The following is a 19,669-nucleotide window of genomic DNA, read 5'->3' as shown; positions in this document are numbered from 1 at the left end:
AGTACTGTTTGATGGCCAGCCCCGCTCCAGAATTTGGTAATTGCGGCATGCAATAGTTGCATGCAATAGTACTACGCTCACAAATCTTTATCACTAATTTTGTCTCACAAACGTGATATGTCAGTTCGTAATTGGTCAGTTTACAATACGTTTTACCTATCCAATAATGGGTCTCGTCTGATTAAATATGAACTGATCAATTACGAACTATCATATCAGCGTTTGTGAGACAAAATTGTGAGAAATGTTTATCAATTTATCTTTATTCCTGTGGCACATATTAGATGCCAAAAGAACTAACTCCGTATTCTTGGCAAAAGTTTTACTGAGCCAAATTAAAAATGGGAAATACAATTTCAAAGAGGTTGTGAAATGTGATTAATGCAACCTTTTCTTGCTTTGATTAAATCGCCACTTCTGTCTGCATACTCAGCCCTCTCGTTGACATAATATAACAATAACTATTTATCATGGAATTGTTGAAATTTAATAATAAAATTGGCAGTAAAACAGCAGCAGCAAACCAGTGAAAGAACAGTAACAAAACAGTAGAAGAACAGCAGGAAAATAGCAAGAGAACCGCAGGAAAAACATCAGAGAGACGGCAGCAAAACAGCAAAAAAACAGCAGAAACAGCAAGAAAACAGTAAGAGGACAGCAGGAAGAACAACAGAGAGACAGCCGCAAAACAGCAACAATACAACAGTGAAACAGCAACGAGCAGAGCAGCAAAATAGCAGCAAGACAGCAGCCTCAAGGCGTGCAAAAACACTGTCCTTAAGATCAGAATTTCGCCTCCTACTGAAAAATCTTCGTGGTGCAAAAAGACTCAACAACGGATTAACCTCCAGGATACTATGACGAATCTCCTTTTAGAGTGTACACTCTAATAGAGATTTAGAACAATAACAGAGAAGTAACGAGTAGTGATGATATGATATCAACAATGAGAATTAAAAAGTGTTTTGACACAATATGAAAATGGGAGCAAAAGCAATTGGAGTTTTTCACAAATAAAAAGGAATCGGTCCTTTTATACACAAAATATTTGGATTTTACTCTCCCAATAATTAATATAGTAAATAATTAATATAAGAACAACCAAATTACTCCATTTTATTAATATTATAATAGATAAAATCATAATAACCACCCATAAAACTGTCACTCACCTATTTAAAACTAAAAAAATTGTCATTATACTAATTACATAATAGTCATTTTTAAATTAAAATTTAAAACTGTTATTATTTTAATTGTATAAAGAGTCTAAAAAGCAATCTAACACTTGTTATTTTGAAATACCATAATAACACGAATTATTTACATGTTATTAAAACTTTTAATAATAGCTCATGTTACTCATGTTATTGAAACACGTGATTTATACTATTAAAGTAGAAGATTTTTTAATTTGTACAATTAAAATAAATTATAACACTGGATTAGAAATAATCTTTTAGTCCTCTTTCCCTTTGATTTCAGTAGTGTGGATAAAAATAGCGACAGGATACTATTACACCAATAATCAGTAATGCTACCGTTATTAAAAGTAGTGTACAAAATCTATATATCGAATAACATGATAAAATCTTAACCGTCGATTAATATTAAGTTATAATTAATCAACAGTTAAGATTTTATCACATCATTCGGTACATAGATTCGATGCACTATTTCCGGTGTTTATTATTTTCTTAATCATTTTTCATAAATTTTCTTTCATAATTTTGATCGTAATTAATTAATTCACAATAAATCTCATATAAGTCTTGTATAAGTCTCATTAATTAATTGCGAGCTGACAAGTTAGGGTAACGAGAGAAAGTTTATGATAAAGAGTTGTTGGTGTAACATTTTTCATAACAAAATTGATTTCCCAATCATACGGCGTCGTTTCTCTGAAAATTGGAATAATAAGCTCCGGTGTGGGCTTCTACAAGCCATTTCCTTCAAACACAGAAGCGGAGAGCAGCTGAGTTGTCTTCTTTGCTCCCATTTGAGTGTATAAAAAACATTGAATGTTGAAGAAGTGATCTGGCTGATTTGTTAGAAATGGGGCTTCTTAGCATCATACGGAAAATCAAGAAAAAAGAGAAGGAAATGCGAATCCTTATGGTGTATGTAAATTTATTAATTAATTAATCAAACTCCCTCTTTCTCATTTGTTGAATTTAATTAGCGTTTGTTTTGCAGGGGTCTTGATAATTCGGGGAAGACTACGATTGTTTTAAAGATTAATGGAGAAGATACTAGCGTTATCAGTCCCACACTGGGCTTCAACATCAAAACAATCACTTATCAAAAGTAAGATTCCGTTAACACCCACAATAATTAGATTTTATTTATTGAAATTTCCGCGTTATATGAATTGGATAGGTATGTTCTAAATATATGGGATGTTGGAGGCCAAAGAACTATAAGATCATATTGGAGGAACTACTTTGAGCAAACCGATGGTTTAGTGTGGGTGGTTGATAGTTCGGATCTTAGAAGGTTAGATGATTGCAAAATGGAACTGGATAATCTTTTGAAGGAAGAGGTATTGCTTTTTGTATTGATTTTAAGTTTTAATAAATGTTACTGATTTAGGGTGCTGAAATGAACATTCAGAGCATTCAAGTGTTTTGGTTGAATTTTGTAAGGAATCTGACTAATGTGTTTCCATGGCAGAGGTTATCAGGGGCATCTTTACTCATATTTGCTAACAAGCAGGACATCAAAGGTGCTCTTACCCCAGCAGAAATTGCTAAAGTATGTCTGCACTCTCTCTCTCTCTCTCTCTCTGTATATATGTATGCAACTTCATGATTGTTGAGCATGGTATTTTTTGGGATGCAAACTATAAGCACTTTTCATTCTCTTTAAGAACACTTTGTTGTTTCAAGTTTGTGTAAGAGCACTGTTTACTGATGAAGTTTCTGTACAGATTCCATTTCTGGACACTTGATTTTGTAGTATAAGGTGTCCTTTTGAGGCAACTTTTTGATGTTTTTCTGGTGGCTAAGCTTTTCGAGCCTGCGTGAATTATCACTACGCTAGTTATGCATCCAGTGAAGCATTTTTATTTTGGCTTGAAACATTTTTTAGGCAACAAGGGACTGAAAACAAGTTAGCAGTGAACCAGTAAACTTTAAAGGATACATGGGATGGTTGATAACTTCTATACTACATTTACCATTTCTGTCCATCTGATAGTTATTGTTTTGTTTCTTGTTTTTCTCTTCTGAGTTTTTTCTTCAGTACTAATATTTTTTTTCTTTCTAATTTTTCTTATTTATATGTGTACACCTTAGAACAACTCCAAAATCTTTTCAATCCTGATTCTGTTTCTTTTTTGCTGCCACAGGTGCTGAACTTGGAAGCTATGGACAAAACTCGACACTGGAAAATTGTGGGCTGTAGTGCATACACAGGAGAGGGCTTGCTTGAGGGATTTGATTGGTTGGTTCAGGACATTGCCTCCCGGATCTACATGCTTGACTAACTCAAGACATTCTTTTATACTGTATCCATAGTAGCTGAATGGGAATTTAAGGATATCTGGGATGCAAATAGCCCACCTTATGCAGATGTATGGCTATGTAATAGACGGGCTCATGATCCGAATGATTTTCTAAGGTAATTTGTTTTTTCTCTTGATTAGTTTTCCATTGTGTAATCTTTACCTCCTCCCCCAGCATCTTCCCTGTGAACAACTTAAATCTCATATCAACATTCTGAGCACTCTACAGTTAAACCTATAAATCAGTTTTTGAACTTCCAAATAAAAGAAATTCAAGGTTATTTCAATTGAATTTCAAATTAGTGTATCTGATATAATACGATCACTACTACAGCACAAAACGATGTACTTGAAATTGCTTGGTGGTTCCAGGGCCTTCAAAAATTAACAGCTCCATAGAGGGGAAATTTCTGGTGAGCCATTTTCGCTCACTGAAGCTGCAGTGCTTTGGCTCCTCCTGCTCATTATAATGATGTCTTGGCAGAAGTCATTGCAAGAGCTACTTTATAATGATGTCTTGACGGAAGTCATTGCAAGAGCTCATAAATTAATTTGTGTTCCGTGGCAATACTCTATATGTGATGGATTTTACCATTGTTAGATACAGAATTCCAGTAGTAGTAGAATCAAAGTTTGGGTGGAGAAACAAACAGAAAACAGGGTTAGTGATGAAAACATCATATGCTTTATCTTGAAAGAAATAATTGTCTACCATAAGTTTGGAAAAAGCAGACATCTGTGGTCTGAAAGGAGCTGTGAAACATTTGGAAGCCCATGTTTAATAAAATGTGACCTCCTGGCTCCTGAAAGTAATGTCTTCCATTCCTTGTAAGTTTTGTAGCACACAACAAAAAATTTATGCCACAAACATCAACCCACCAGCAGATGTAGAAGATAATTTATCACATTCAAGCAAGAAGTATGCATATGACAACCGACTGGGGCATAAAAAATATTCACATTTCCTGTCTTGGCTATGGATTGGGACAACTCCATTGGCTTAGCTCAAAGTATAAAACTCGTTCAATAAAAGAAAGACCACAATCTTCTGAACCCAGCCGAGATTGGATAAATACTTAATCAGTTGATAAATAAAAACATTAAACCTGCTTCAAATTCGTGCAAAGAAATTTTCGGCTGAGAAGTTACACCAAATTAACACTAACAATAAAACCTTGGGAAGATGCAAAGCTCCTGGCTGATTTATTGATGCTTTCACATATTGCAAAGCTCTTGACGTTATCAAAATCCGTAGAAGTTCCAAAATGCTCTAATTTAAGAAGAGAATCAATTTAGTTTTACAGACTATGGCATTGCTGACGAAGCTGCATAAAGATGCAAAAACATTTATCGAATCAGAACCAGGCATCTCCACAATCATTTTGACTTCTTTCCTTGTTTCTTCTTGATAACTTCATCAGTGTACTTTATACCCTTGCCTTTGTAAACTTCAGGAGGCTTGCAACTACGAACAGAAGCAGCAAACTGGTGCACCCTTTGCTTGTCAATTCCAGTGCAGCAAATTACATTATTTTTGAAGCAGAAAACACGGACGGCTGGAGGAACAGTAATTTCAACCTCGTGACTGTACCCCAATTTGAGAAACAAGAGACGACCCTCTGATTCAGCTCTGGCTTTGTACCCGACACCTACAATCTTTAGAAAGCGAAAAAATTTGGCTTCCATTATAAGTCACCTCAATCTCCTGAAATCAAAGAGATGGCATTACAAAAGTTGCTAATCAGCAAAATTAAAACCCAACAAGCAGGTCCTATTCCAGTTTGTGAAAAAATCTAGGAAGCACAAATCTTGGAAAACAAATGATTTTGAAACTTAAAATATATTAGTGATGTTTTACACAGACTACACATCAATTGCATAATGCCTATTGTCTAATTCAAGCACAGCATTATCACAACCATAAATGTTTATGTTTCAAACAATAGAAATTAATACTGAAATCCAATTGCTAGTAAAACTCGATCAATATAGTTTCCAATGCATGTTAAGAACACCTATATATCAATACTAAGTGTCAAACTTTTATATATTTGGAAGAGTGACTGCAATTGTTATCAAAGTTGCAAATGCAGATTTGAATATGATGTTCAAATAGATACAAGGCAAAAAAACTATCCGAACAATGAACTAAAGGCAGTATTATAAATTTATAATACACTTAGCACATCTTAGGCGTCGAGGCTCAAACCAATACATATATAAAAATTAGATGCTGTGCAGAATAGCTAAAAGGGTTGTTATAGTAGCAGCCATATATTTACAAAAAATAGCATACGTCCACAAAGACACATTTCATCGAACATTTGGTGAATCAGTGGCTATGATTTTCACGATGTGAAAGCAAAGAAAACGACGATAAAAGCTAGGATTTTTTGAAGAAGGTTTCGAACAAACAAGTAGCCAAAACATGTGGGCACTGTCGGGTAACCCAACAGCCGGCCCTGATTTGTCACGGCTCCCTTGATGTTAAAGATGACTACCCAGAGAATGTGTCAATTTGACATGAATTATTTTTTGGCAGGGTTTAGGGCATTACCTAAATCCTTCTTGTTGCGCGTGATCGGTTGATTCGCCGTCGTTTGATATAAATAGTGGGAGACTGAAGCAGAGAGGCTACTGAGAGTCGGAGAGTCGCAACATGTAAATTGTAATGTTAGTCAGTGCAGGCCTGCCTCTTTTTTCAGCTTCTAATCGGTTGTTTGGATGCTGGAGTTATATCGTTCTGGAGAGAAACAAGATTTAATTCAGTCCGTTTTATTCTATTCTACTTTTTGGATGGGGATGAGCGTTTGCCCCAGCCCCAACGAGATATGGCTTGATCGGCTCGAATGGGGCGAGGAATCCCCAAAAACATCAGGGATAGGTAGACCTGGCAAACGGGCGGGTTTGGTTCGGGTAGCAACGGGTCGCGGGTTCACGGGTGAAAAATTCTCACAGGTCGACATTTTCATGATCCCTACCTGCCCGTGCGGGTACAGGTCACCCGTGAAAAATGCAGCCTTTTGTATTTTTCACTGTTTTTCCATATTTTTGTTATTTTTTACTGTTTTTTAATTCAAAATTTCAAATTGCATACTAAATTATATTAATTTAAAAACCTCATATAAAATTCATTTATTAATCTTATTAGTTATTAACTTATTATATTAAATAAATGGATGATTAAATTAAATTTGATTAGATTTTAGTTTTCACCAAACATTATTAATTCAATATTAATATTTTTCATATTTATATCAAACTCCACCATATAGATAATAGAATTAATAAACACTAAACATACATAGTAATTACTAATGAGTAAACACTAAATATATAAAATTGTTTAACATTCAACATACATAACATAGTAAACACTAAACAATTAAATATATATAATTGTTTAACCAAAGTACCAAACACACTAAACAAACAAAGCCGCCATTGATTATGCAATCTCCTTCCCCAGCACTTGACTTAATGGCACAAGCAGCTGAACATCATCAATTTCATCTTCTACAATTAACAAGATATAAGTTAATTATCGTAATATATTAACAAACAAAAATATTAAAACATGTGAAATATAAGTTAAAATGTTACCTTTAACTTCATATCCAGAAATCCATGTCCTGGTGCATATCAAAGACTCTGCATTCTCCGGTAAAAGTGAACTTCGATATTTACTGAGCACTTTGCTACCAATACTGAAACTGGATTCCGAAGCAACAGTCGTTATTGGTATACTCATCACATCACGGGCCATCATCGAAAGTATCGGGTATCGATCACTATTTTTCTTCCAATGGTCCAGGACATCCAAATTGCAAAATTTGATGCGATCAAATCTTGCCTCTCCCAAATAAGTATCCAATTCGGACTTCTTAGTAGCACTAAAGTCACTCTTGTAGTAGTCAAATTCCTGCACCATTTAAATATTTAAATTTAATAAAGCAAAATTACAAAATAAAGAAAACCTTATTAATCACAAGAATATAAAAATATTTAGGGAGTATTGACTTACACAAATATCATCTCCAATGATATTAGGATTACTAGCTTGTACGCAAGGATCGCTGGGAACCTCATTGCCACTTAGACCCTCATAAGCAGCAAAAAGCCTATACAACTCCTGCTTGACCAACTCCAACTTTCTTGTTGCAACTACTGGGCCATCAACTTTTTTGTAACAAAACTCAACAAACTCAAACTTGAAACGTGGGTCCAGAATTGCTGCAATTGCTAACACAACAGTATAAGAATCCCAATATTTGTCAAATTTTCCTTTCATTTGACTTGCCATGGTACTAAGAACTTCATCCTCATTTTCCATCTCTTCGTATAAACGCACTTGAATTCTCCACACATTTCTGAGATACAAGTTTGCTGTCGGGTATTGGGAACCCCAAAAAAGAGTAGTGATCTCATAAAATGATTGCAAGAACTTGCAAATTCTCACCCCACGATCCCATTCTTCATTTGAAGGACAACTTTTATAATTGGGATCTATCAGTGCCAAATGAACAAACACACGACGGTATATTAATGCACTTTGAAGCATTAATACGTAGAATTCCATCTCGTGGGAACATCCATTCGCAATCCTTTTGAGCTTATCACACCAATTGTTTTAACAAGTTCTCCAAACTTGATTCTTTTAGCCTCACTTCCTTTAACATATTTCACACTTTCACGAATTTTATGCAAAGTCACGCTACTCACCTTTAACCCTTCTTGGACTATGAGATTCAAAATATGTGCACAACATCGCACATGAAAAAAAAACCATCACATAATAAAACATTTTGCAAACAAAATTAACTCCTTAAAATGTCTTCCATTTTATCATTGTTACTTGCATTGTCTAATGCAAGAGAGAAGACTTTCTTTTCAATCCCCAAATCTTTTAAGAAATCATATACTATGTCTGATAAAATAGCCTCCGAGTGTGGATGAGGAATATGGCAAAAATTCAGAATTCTATTTTGTAACTCCTAGTTCTGATCAACATAGTTAGCCGTTAAAGAAATATACTCATCAGTAGTACAAGAATGCCAAATATCAAAAGTCAAGCATATTCTACCCGAAACCCTCTCTAAAGCAAGCTTAATCCCTTCCTTCTCCCTATAATATATCTTTAAGCAATCCGCCTTAGCGGTGTTCCTAGTATAATGCTTAACTTCATGATTCAAATACATGTGGACATCCCTAATTCCTTCATGCTCCACTATTGAATATGAGTAATTATGTTTTATGATTCCTATTGCCATCTTCTCACGATAAATTTCTTGAGAAATCTTCAAACGTCTCAATTTAGTATCACAATCCATCATCATTTGATCTACACTATTAGTAATGGTAAGTTTAGGACAACATTCCATATGGTGCCTCATATTCTTAGTCCCATCACTGGAACTACCATGTGCATAAGACTTACCACAAATCATACACTTTACCGTTATTATCTTCTACATATGTTGCAAATTGACCCCAAACATCTGAAACTTGACGTCTTTTTGGCCAAGCAGTACTACCAGTAGAAGGAAGTTGACCTACGGCTACATTACGACCCGTTCCTAAATTTGTAGACTTCTCCATAACAAGCCAATCTAAAGGACACAACAAAGTATTTACATTTAAATTAATTAACCAATCATAATTCATAACAATTCGTCCAAAAAAAATAAAAACACTCCCATATATTTTACAAGCAAACTAGCCCTACCAAATGACTGGATTTTTCCAACTCAACAATCAACACCCCTCAACTCCAATAAGTATAACCAATCATAATTCATAACAATTCATCAAAAAAAAAAAAATTATAATGTGGTATATGCTGTGAAATTGTGAATCATCATTATTTGAGTCAAAAGAAAATAAATATTTGAGTAGGATATTATGAGGGGCCAAAATTTATTTTCAAAACTTTTTAAGCCTCCCTCACGTCATGTTTTTAAGCAGTCAATTTTCACGTTTTTGGTCCCAGAGGCAGAGGGGCATGACTTCTCAGTTAGTCAGTCAGACCACATGCTTTGTAGTTTGTTCTATACTTTTCATTCTCGGTACTCCCTAGCATTCTATCATATTTTTGTCACATGCTTTACCAAAGACAAACTATTTTAATGCACTACTTTTTCAACTCTCCCCTACTATTTTTTATTTTAATCACTAATCAAACATTCCATATTGTTGAGATAAATATTAAGTATTTCATAATTAAAATACAAAAGTAACTTTAACCAAAGTTTCCAGTACTCGTCTTTTAGCTGCAAAGGCAGGATATAGCTAAAATTAACACGAGATTTGATCAACCTATACGTTACCTGCCGACGCTGTCGTGCTGTTGCTGCTGCCTTGCCGTGTTGCTGCTGCCCTGCTGTTGTTGCTGTCGTGAAAGGAGATTTGGTGCTGTCGTGAGAGGAGATCTGCTGCTGCCGTGACCTAACTGTTGTGCTACCGTGCTGTTGCTGCCGTGAGAGAATGAGCTGCCGTGACCTGACTGCTGCTACTGCTGCTGCTGTCGTGAGAGAATGGGCTACCGTGACCTGTTGCTGCTGCCGTGACCTGCTGATGCCGTGAGAGAAGTCAGAGAATGAGGGAGAGTGGAGCTGTTATGAGCGTGAGAGAGTGAGGGAGTGGAGCTGCTGTGAGAGGACTAAGGAGTGGTCATGGAGCTTCTGTGGCCTGTGAGAGAAGAGAATAAGTTGCTGCATTTTTTGTTTTTTCTGATAAGTTTTGGTTTGGATTAGGGTTTGAGAGTGAGACATTGAGACTGAGAGTGATAAGTTTTATTTTTTTTTAATTTTAAATTTGCCGGTCCGCGGGTAGTACCCAGTCCACTTGCAAAAGTCACAGGCGAGCCGGGTACGAGTCATATTTTCACGGGTCAAGAGATGTGTAACCCGTACCCGTCCATTGGGTACGGGTACCCGTTGACCTGCAAGTACACCTACCTGTTTGCCAGGTCTAGGAATAGGGTTGGGGATGGTCCTAAAAAAAATCTCCACCCCTAGGGACGGGCCAGGGGAGGGGATTGTGCAATCCCCCACCCTGGCTCGTCAACCCTGCCCCATATTTTTTTATTGAGAATTTTATGTTTTTTTTTTTTACTTTGCAAGATTGTATATAAAGTTAGAGTTTAAATCATGATTTTAAATAATATATCCAAATTTATGATATTTACTTTATAATACTTTCTAATGTTTATATTAAATTTATAAAAAAAATGATTTAAATGAGGGAGTCTAATAATTAAATATATGTATTATTACTTTGTGAATTTCATAAAATAAATAATACATGCCCCAAAAATAAATTTGACTAGATTATTACAATTTACCAAACCAATGTAAGAATATACATAATTGTTTAATGACTTACAAATTACACAAATTCAATCATCTTTGTAATTAATTAATTGAAAAATTTCCCGTTCGGGGATAAATTTTCCCGTGAAGCCCCGTTCATCGGGTCAGGGACGGTCATGAGAATTGTCCCTGCCATCGAGGATGGACCAAGGATGGTCATGGGAGTGGATATTGGGGACGGGGATGGGGAACGAGGTCCTTGACCCCAATCTGGCCCACGCCCATCCTTATTTTTGGATGAGTTGAAACCTAGGGTTTACATTTCTCTATAATCATCACGATGATGCTATTTATAATTTATTTTACTGAAGCACTTCAATGCAGATCATTGATAAGAATTCAGATCCTAAGACAGTATCAATGTTTTGTGATAAGAGTGATATGCTATTTCCATCTAAAACTTAGGGTTCGCTTGGGAGTTTAATAGTAGCGGTTGTGAGGGTAAACCATCATAGCGGTTTTGAGGGTAAACCACTATAGCAATTTTGAAAGATTTTTAGTTGCGGTTTTTAAAACACCCAACCTATACTTGGGAGTTTATTTTTCAGTGGTTCTGACAGTTTTTTAAAATGATAAATTTACATATATGCATATAAAAGTACCCTAACTTCAACCAGTACTTGGGAGTTTTGTTTTTTCAATTATAAGGTAAGAGTTTTTTATTTGTTTTCTACTTATTAGTATTTTATAACTTCAAATGTAATAAAGTCTCCTTATCATTCTTCGCCATTCTTTGCAACATTTGGAATGATTGAAAAATTGTAGCTCAACTTCTCCATGAAAGCATCTAGAAATGTGATTTTAATAATTATTTTTTTATGATTGCTTAGAATTAATATGGTTGGAGACGCGTATAATATGTTTAAATTTTTTTTTGGATATAATTGGTATAGTTTTATGATGGATATGGTATTTGTGGAATAAAAGTTTAAAATCAACCAAAACACCTCGATTTGAGGTGTTTTATAAACCCTTCAATAATACACTGTACTGGTTCTAGGTGTTTTTTGAGTTAGTCAAAACTAGTATATACAAAATTTGGCAAGTAATGGTTTTAGAACACCTTAAAACTAGTCTAATTAAAAACCACTCAAAACCAATGAAAAAAACCTCCCAAGCAGACCTTTAGAATTATGCCAAAATTTCTCTCATGTTTAGAACTTATATTACATCTCTTCAAAAGTAAAATTTAACTATCTCTAAATGGTCGAGTGATTCGATAGAAACTCTTGTGAGTATTATTCAAGAGATTTTAAGTTCAAGTCCCTCCTTGGTTACTAATAGAGATAACTACTAGAACTCTTATCCGACTGATAGTTCCAGGGTTCTAAATTAAGGTAGCCACTGAAGCGCTTATCCGACCGATAGTTCCAGAGGATTAGTTAGGGTACGCATTAACTGGCTCAGACATTCCTAATCATTAAAAAAAAAAAAAAAAATATTCTACGGTTCAGGGATTAAAAAGGAATTTGTCCTTTCCTTTTTTTTTACCTCGCAACCAAAATCAAAAGCCCAACAACAACAAACAGTATGTAATACTGGTCTTACTAGTATATATAACCGTATTCTAATTAAGAATAAGGTTTCAACATAAGCTTCTAATTTTACTCTATAAATAACACTACATATTCAATACATAATACATTAATTTTATGCATGGTTGTGTACATTAGAAATAAATCATTGTTTTATTGTTCGATTGTGATGAGAAAAATCAAATCAAAAGGCAAAATGAATGAATCGCAGACAATAGTGTATCAGAATGGGTTGAATCCCACCACTCTACAACGCTAAAAAATGGAATTGAATAGTTGATGGTTCAAAACCACTGCTATAGTAGTGCTTCTCGGATGAGCTTTTCTGTTAGAAATTTAGAAAGTCCCATCACGGTATCAGTTCCCCCTACCTGCCCAAAACAAAATTATGCATGCAAATATTAGAAGAAACAAAGCACAATTCTCAAATTCTAGCATTTGGGGTATCCCATTCCCCCTCGGAACAGACCAAAGCCAATATGTTATATGTAAAATAGATATTAGGTAAAACAAAGTTCATCTGATTGGTGACTCATATAAACGACCATATGGGAACTTATGATATGATCAAAAGAAGAAGATTATAAATTGTCCACTGGATTGATTTGGAATCCTAAGTTTGGCTCAGGTGGCAGAAGTCTGAAGGGCAATATAGCCTGGATTTATGAGTGAATCAACCATATAAAGATTCATTCATCATTGACTAAAACATTCATCCACACACCACACAAGCAGAGGGAGGGGGAAGACAGACCACTGCTTCAACGAAGGGCAATGTCAATGGATTTTCCAGCATAAGACCTCCAGCAACATTCAGAGTAATTTCTTCATCTATCTGACCACACCTCACCACCAAAAATAGAATAGGTAACATTAAATAAAAGGAATGGCAGATGAAAATTAATCTTAAAAGGATTATGTAATAAATTTTACCAGGTTATCAATGACTTCATCAGGTATGTCATGGAAATAAACCTGTATTAACACCAGCAAATTTAAGACTTTCACATTATAAAACAAATTAATAAGATGCAGATTATGTGAAATGGCTTATTTGGACGGAACCCTGCCTACTGTGACCATATAAACACAAATATAGCATTTTTTATAAGCTAGGCCGAAGTCATGTATGGGCTTGAAAATCATCTAATGAAAATTCTTGAGGAAAAGCACAGGCTAATTTAAATGTGCAAGAAATAGTACCTCTGCTAGTTCCCATCCCCCTTTTCTTGTTCCTGTCTTAAGGTTGGTTATAAGTACTGATCCAACAACTGCGGCATGACTGCCCGAATAACCTGAAACACATAAAAATATGTATGACCTCTAAACCCAGATATTTGTTGTGAGGGAAAGAGGTGACTATGAAACCATTGATGTAAACCTTTGATAAATTCGCGTGCTTCTTCCTTGCCAGAAGGTTTTTCTCTAATCGTCCCTTTGTACACCACCACCTCAAAATCCATTGGATTTAGAAGTAAGAAATAACCTCAAATAAGCCCTATTTCCAGCAAAGAGAAAATCACCAAATTTGAAATGCTGTTTCCTATGATTTACCATTAACTTGTTTTAATGTATAAATAGGCCACATTAAAGTTAATAAACAAAGTGAAATCCATGGGGCGTGTAACAAATATGCCAATCCAGCAACTGGAAGTATATAGGCACTGTAAGATATATATAGCTTAGGTTGGACAGTGTAGAGAAACAATTAAGATACAGGTCTGTATGTAATCTTTTAACTATATAATTCTATTTATTACAGATTCAAGAACATAGTTATGAACTCTTTCAATTAACGATTCTTATAAATGAGACTCAGGAATAAGCAAATTGGTCAATAATTAGCTAAGAAGATTAATGAACTAATAAGTTTGTTCGACATGACCACCTACTTCCATCACATACAGGCCCTACTCTTTGTGCATAAATCACCAACTGCCGTAAATAAAATTTGAAGTAGAACAACAAGCGGGAATAAAAGCATACTGTGTCTGCTGTGATTAACAATGTTGCCTGAGGATCGTCCTTGAATTGACTTGTATTTTGAAACCTTTGTATGATGGCATCTGCCTATTAAAAAAATATTTAGAGTAAAACACATAAAGACATTCTCATTAACGTCTGTGTTACAAGATTCAATCACAAATTTGAGATTTCCATACATAGTAAATGAAATGCATCCTAAACCGTAACAACTTGAAATTTAACAGTTCCAGTCAAGCATGTGTTACAAGAACAAAAGATATGTGAAAGGGAGATAGCCAGTAAAGAAATGATACCTTCGCCTCAGCTAGAGCCATTACCAATTCTTCTGGCTTTTCTCTCCTAATACTGCTTTCATCAATGTCTGCAGTCTAAATATTATGAACCCTACCCAGTCAACTTTTCACTTGCCATTATTAGTATATTAAACAGTAAACGTTTGTATTATCTATCAACTTACTATGATACTGAATTCATATCCCATCTCCGCTAGAATCTCTCTGCGCGCCATCGATGATGAACCCAGAATTATCTGTCATGAAAATTAATGAAATGCAGCAACTAAAGATTGATTAGAAAACCATATGTTATTCTCATCTTATAAATATTTGTTTTGACAAACGGAAGCAGCCCATGCAAATGCAGTGGCTAAATTTAAATCAAAGACCACCTTAAACGACAAGTCGCTTTGACACATCTGTCTTTCTGACTACCGCTTCCGTAGAGATGCTGTAGATAAGGTGTGCTAAAAGAGTGTGCAGTTCCCTTTCGTGTCTGTCTCATCCACAACCAGCAGTGAGTGTCCAGCACCCTACAATTTATTTCCTCCACTTCAAAAGTGAAATTACAGGAATACTCCCACTTTTGCGAAATAGTAGAAACTAGAAACGCTGCCTCTTCGTGTCCTGTTTCGTTTTCAAGCATTAAACGACGTCGTTTCTTCTTAAGCTATGCGGTCTTGTTTTTCAATTTTCAATTCTGCATAAATCATTTATGATAAGTACCTCTTCTTTATTCAATATTTTTTATTTTATTTTATTTTATACCAAATCTCATAAAAAAGTGTTTTTGACAAATTTAAGTAGATTTAAGGTCCGTTTGGTATGCTTTATTCGAGTGAAACTTATAAAAGAAATACTTATTAAAAAAGAGCTTATAAAAATATAATTTTTTTTGAAAAAGTTGTTAATTGTTTGATTAAGAAAATGTAAAAGTGCTTTTTATTGTTAATTTATCAAAAAGTGTTTCAGTATACAAGAATAAATCAAGTTGAACATATAAAATACAATAAGGATATTTTTGAAATTTCAATATTTTAAATAAGCTCAAAAAGAGTTTATAAGAAAAAGTCAAATTTGAGTTTTTCTCATCAATTTTCCTCATCAATCATAAAATAGTTTATTTTAAATTCTACAAGCCTGTTTGAAATGTTACCAAACAACCAAAAATACTTTGAAAGTGCTTATGACTTTATATAAGCTTTTCTTATCAATAGATAAGTTCCACCAAATAGGTTCTTATACTTGGATTTAAATTTGGGAAATGATTTTTAGCCCTGACCAATTTGATCAATAGCGCCTTTCTTTTATTTTAATGAGGTCAAAAGGGTAATCTTATTTTATATGTAAGTAAAAAGTTATTTTATATTATAAATTTATCTTATATTATTCAATTCTCAAAAAAAATTGAAGAACCCTAATAAACCAAAAAATCCATCAATTCAATAATTAATTAAAAATTATATAATATAAATCTAATGTAACAAAAGGAAAATTTATTTTAATTATGTTCTTTTATTTTTTATTTTAAAATAAATAAATTGTATTAAATATATTCATTATCAATAATACTACTCTTCTAAAAATTTATTGCAGATTTTATATCTTTAATTGAGGTGTCATCATCTGTGGCATGTATATGTAAATAATGTGATGATGTATTTGATGACATGCATGTACATCATGCAAGACTTTATGTTGTACTTGTATTGTATGCACCAAATATCTACTTGATTATTATTATTATTTTTTGTCTTAGCAAGTAATTGTGGGAATGTGTAGTACTCCACCTATTAGGGGTGTTTGGTTCCAGGTACCCTGCACTTTTTGAAGGAACCGGAACCAGAACCGACGGTTCCTTGAAATTTGGAACCAGAACCGGAACCGTCTACTCCACCTATTAGGGGTGTTTGGTTCCAGGTACCCTGCACTTTTTGAAGGAACCGGAACCAGAACCGACGGTTCCTTGAAATTTGGAACCAGAACCTGAACCGACGGTTCCGGTTCCTAGATACCCAGAACCAGAACCTGTAACAATGGTTCTGGTTCCAGTTCTGATTCTGGGTACCCTGTAAAATTACATGACCCCCTAAAAGTTTTTAAAATGGCAAAAAAACCCTTAAAAACTTACAAATACCTCCCCACCTACACTTATTAACAAAAATAAAATTACAAATTATAAATTCAAAATTACAAACTCCATTACTTTATAAAGGTAGATTCTCAAAAGTCAAACTAACTTACTTTAAATGTTATGAAATATAAATATAAATGTATTCACATTACTTTTTCTACAAAATTTTTTATTAACCTCCCTAATATTAATTTTATTTTATATTAGTCTCGATTCCTAGTTCCGATTCCAAAAATTTGAAACCGAAACCTACCCATTAACAACTGGTTATGGGTAGGAACCAGAACCGAACCCAGGATACCTGCCGGTTCTGGTTCCAACTACCACCTACAACTTCTTTTCACAAATTTTCTCTCACAATCCTGACGTGACAGCTCGTCATTGGTCAACTAGTAAAATGGGTCTCATCTACTTGCATTGGTCTCGTCTATCTATTTGCAATCTAACTAATGACAAATTACGATGTCGAAGTTGTGGGTGTAATATTTTCTTTGTGGGAATTTCTGGTTTGTGTATTTCCATTTTCATCGTCTTTACCAAGATGGATTTCCAGAGAACCAAAACTGAATCAAGCCCATCATCTTTACCACGATGGATTTTCAGAGAACCAAAACTGAATCAAGCCCATCCTCAACCCATATGTGCTAATTTTGACCATTTTCTGCCAGAGGAATAATCTGTGCCTTATGGAGAAACTAATTTGGTTGGTGAATTTATTAATGCCTATGCCCTGTATATATAAAAACAACTCTAATTTCTTCAAACACTATATTTAGAAGGCAGAGTTCTTAGCCAATATCTACTCCAACTACACACCTTTAACAGATATCTATTGCAACTACACAAATTTAATAGAACAAAATTATACTGGTTAGCAGGCAAAACACACCAACCAGCTGCTCAATGCTTCTGGATTAAAGAATCCTATTCAATGATGCTAAAAACAATGGTTTCCAGATGCTTTGATATTTTACTAATTTTTGGTTTTTAATTAGATAATTTCATATGCCGGTTTGAGTTTTTGCGTTGGTATAACAATCGCAGTATGATCAAACCATGAATATAAAATACATAGAGTGAAACAATTCATCTGTAAATTGAACTATAATGTTAGAAATTTGATGATTCTTCCTGGAAGGTTACGAATTTAGCACAAAAAAATATCGTCTAGGTATTAAAAAGAAACAAATTAAGAGTAGAATAATGGAGCATGGTGCATATATTGTTCTTGAAGAAAATTTATCACCATTAAAAGGTAATGATCAAGTAAATTGAACGATCCACATATGGTAAAATGCTATATATTCTTCTTGTTAAAATCTAAATTACAGCCTTAGATGCTTCAGCCTGCAGAGGAAAATCGAAGTATATAAGCAATTAGGGAAGCTCACACTATCAATAGAGAGTGTAAATTAACTATAATTTTCAATGTTAGAGACAGCATAATGGTGATGATCAATTAATCATACCATTTTCCCGAACGATGCATCCTAATCTGCTGGATTTCAATTAATATTTATACTTCATCCTGTATTCTACTTTTTGATTTGAATGAATATGATTTGATGAAGGAATGGAGATACTACAGAAAAAAGAGAGAGATTTTTCTGTTACCTTTGCTCTGTTTGGTCTCCATTAGTAATAATGTTGTTGCCGTGACTGCTGCTTTCATTTGTTTGATAATCAGGAAGAGGAACTCTGTCAGACTCGATGTTCTTGATGTCATCTACAAGGATTTCATACTGCCTTTTCACTTCCTCAGCGCTTGTTCCACCAACAATCTTCGCAATAATATGCCACCGCTCAGGTGTATCCTTATCGTATATTGCCAGAGCATCTTCAAACAATTTATTTTTCATGGCTGTCCAAGTGGTAGTAGAAGAAGAACGCTGATCCGATTCCATCGATCAATTTTATCAAAGATGATAAAAAAAGAAAAAAAAAAATGTAATTGAAGAGGGAATTAAGTTAAAGCCTAAAACGTGGAACACAACACAAAAAGAATAGTTCAAAGGTTATCAAACAAGAAAAGCATATTAATGGCAGACTGCAGACACAAGAGTCAAGTAAAAGGAAAAGAAAAAGAAAATGAGAAATTGCTTTGCTATTGCTAGTAGACTAGCGGCGTCCAGGCCAGAAACGAGGTTTATGGGGTGGTGCAAGCTGGCTGAAAATTCACACATCATTACATATTATATTTGACTACATTTAATAAGCAAGAAATTAAGGATCACCATTTCAATGTTTTTCTTTCTTTCAGTATAAATCTGTTGCTTCTTTTTCAAGTCTAAATAAATTATCTTGTGCAAGTACGATGTTCTTATAAAGTACTCATATGCATGTGGGGTTTTGTTATGTTAGTAGAAATTTTTATTTGTTTTAACTTTATCGAAAGAAATGAAACCCACTACTAGCATGCTCTGAATAATAATATAAAATCTTCATTTTGAACTGCTCTGTCTTTCTCCTCCATTATAGCCTATAGGTGGTCGCCTACAGTTGACATGTAAAACAAAAAAATGTGAACAAAATATGGTTTTCGGGTTCCCGAATCCCAATAATGTCTTTTTGAACAATCAAAAGTAAAGAAACATGTGAGAATAATCTTGAAAACGAAAGGGGTAGATAGAACACTGGAAATGCCGAAGAAAACAGTAGGGAAATTTTGCGGAGTGGTGGTAATTCAAACAACAGTTCAAAATACCGCAAGTGGGCTTTCAATTAGTGGTTACAAGATAAGAAAGGTAATTTGAAAATTCAAAAGCTGGTAGATTCTATCCTCATCTAATTATGAAGGATCAAAGAAACGCGACCGAATTTCAACTTGATGATCGATTGTTTATATTTAGAAATTAGAATACAAG

General features: G+C 34.3%; 5 protein-coding genes across 8 annotated transcripts; 1 reads left to right on the top strand and 4 right to left on the bottom strand.

Annotated features, from left to right (window-relative positions):
• The first annotated feature begins 1,952 nt into the window (after positions 1 to 1,952).
• Positions 1,953 to 3,645, top strand: LOC116113140 (ADP-ribosylation factor-like protein 2). The gene is made up of 5 exons (XM_031399292.1): positions 1,953 to 2,120; positions 2,197 to 2,307; positions 2,380 to 2,542; positions 2,674 to 2,754; positions 3,350 to 3,645. Exons 1-5 carry the CDS (start codon positions 2,056 to 2,058, stop codon positions 3,485 to 3,487), a joined length of 558 nt encoding a protein of 185 aa, XP_031255152.1. The 5' UTR covers positions 1,953 to 2,055; the 3' UTR covers positions 3,488 to 3,645.
• A 944-nt stretch (positions 3,646 to 4,589) lies between these two features.
• On the bottom strand, positions 4,590 to 6,347 carry LOC116113138 (60S ribosomal protein L6, mitochondrial). 2 transcript variants are annotated; one of them, XM_031399289.1, is made up of 2 exons: positions 6,063 to 6,347; positions 4,590 to 5,210 (listed from the first exon to the last, which is right to left on the bottom strand). In XM_031399289.1, exon 2 carries the CDS (start codon positions 5,189 to 5,191, stop codon positions 4,883 to 4,885), a length of 309 nt encoding a protein of 102 aa, XP_031255149.1. In that variant the 5' UTR covers positions 5,192 to 5,210; positions 6,063 to 6,347; the 3' UTR covers positions 4,590 to 4,882. The 2 variants fall into 2 exon arrangements, with proteins under 2 accessions (XP_031255149.1, XP_031255150.1); XM_031399290.1 differs by having other exon boundaries at positions 4,590 to 5,207.
• A 2,152-nt stretch (positions 6,348 to 8,499) lies between these two features.
• LOC116113096 (zinc finger BED domain-containing protein DAYSLEEPER-like) lies at positions 8,500 to 9,103 on the bottom strand. Its single transcript, XM_031399248.1, has 2 exons — positions 8,943 to 9,103; positions 8,500 to 8,851 (listed from the first exon to the last, which is right to left on the bottom strand). Exons 1-2 carry the CDS (start codon positions 9,101 to 9,103, stop codon positions 8,500 to 8,502), a joined length of 513 nt encoding a protein of 170 aa, XP_031255108.1.
• A 3,400-nt stretch (positions 9,104 to 12,503) lies between these two features.
• Positions 12,504 to 15,210, bottom strand: LOC116113054 (7-methyl-GTP pyrophosphatase). 3 transcript variants are annotated; one of them, XM_031399202.1, is made up of 9 exons: positions 15,064 to 15,210; positions 14,854 to 14,925; positions 14,690 to 14,764; positions 14,397 to 14,480; positions 13,792 to 13,861; positions 13,614 to 13,705; positions 13,344 to 13,385; positions 13,165 to 13,245; positions 12,504 to 12,781 (listed from the first exon to the last, which is right to left on the bottom strand). In XM_031399202.1, exons 1-9 carry the CDS (start codon positions 15,088 to 15,090, stop codon positions 12,707 to 12,709), a joined length of 618 nt encoding a protein of 205 aa, XP_031255062.1. In that variant the 5' UTR covers positions 15,091 to 15,210; the 3' UTR covers positions 12,504 to 12,706. The 3 variants fall into 3 exon arrangements, with proteins under 3 accessions (XP_031255062.1, XP_031255063.1, XP_031255064.1); XM_031399203.1 differs by lacking the exon at positions 13,165 to 13,245; XM_031399204.1 differs by lacking the exons at positions 13,165 to 13,245; positions 13,344 to 13,385.
• A 2,777-nt stretch (positions 15,211 to 17,987) lies between these two features.
• On the bottom strand, positions 17,988 to 18,857 carry LOC116113161 (protein RADIALIS-like 3). Its single transcript, XM_031399318.1, has 2 exons — positions 18,420 to 18,857; positions 17,988 to 18,152 (listed from the first exon to the last, which is right to left on the bottom strand). Exons 1-2 carry the CDS (start codon positions 18,707 to 18,709, stop codon positions 18,131 to 18,133), a joined length of 312 nt encoding a protein of 103 aa, XP_031255178.1. The 5' UTR covers positions 18,710 to 18,857; the 3' UTR covers positions 17,988 to 18,130.
• Positions 18,858 to 19,669: the final 812 nt, after the last annotated feature.

The sequence above is a fragment of the Pistacia vera genome, unplaced genomic scaffold (assembly GCF_008641045.1).
Source record: "Pistacia vera cultivar Batoury unplaced genomic scaffold, PisVer_v2 Contig673, whole genome shotgun sequence".
Classification (NCBI taxonomy): Eukaryota; Viridiplantae; Streptophyta; class Magnoliopsida; order Sapindales; family Anacardiaceae; genus Pistacia; species Pistacia vera.
The sequence above is the reverse complement of the archived record's forward strand: the minus strand, read 5'-3'. Positions and strand labels throughout refer to the sequence as shown.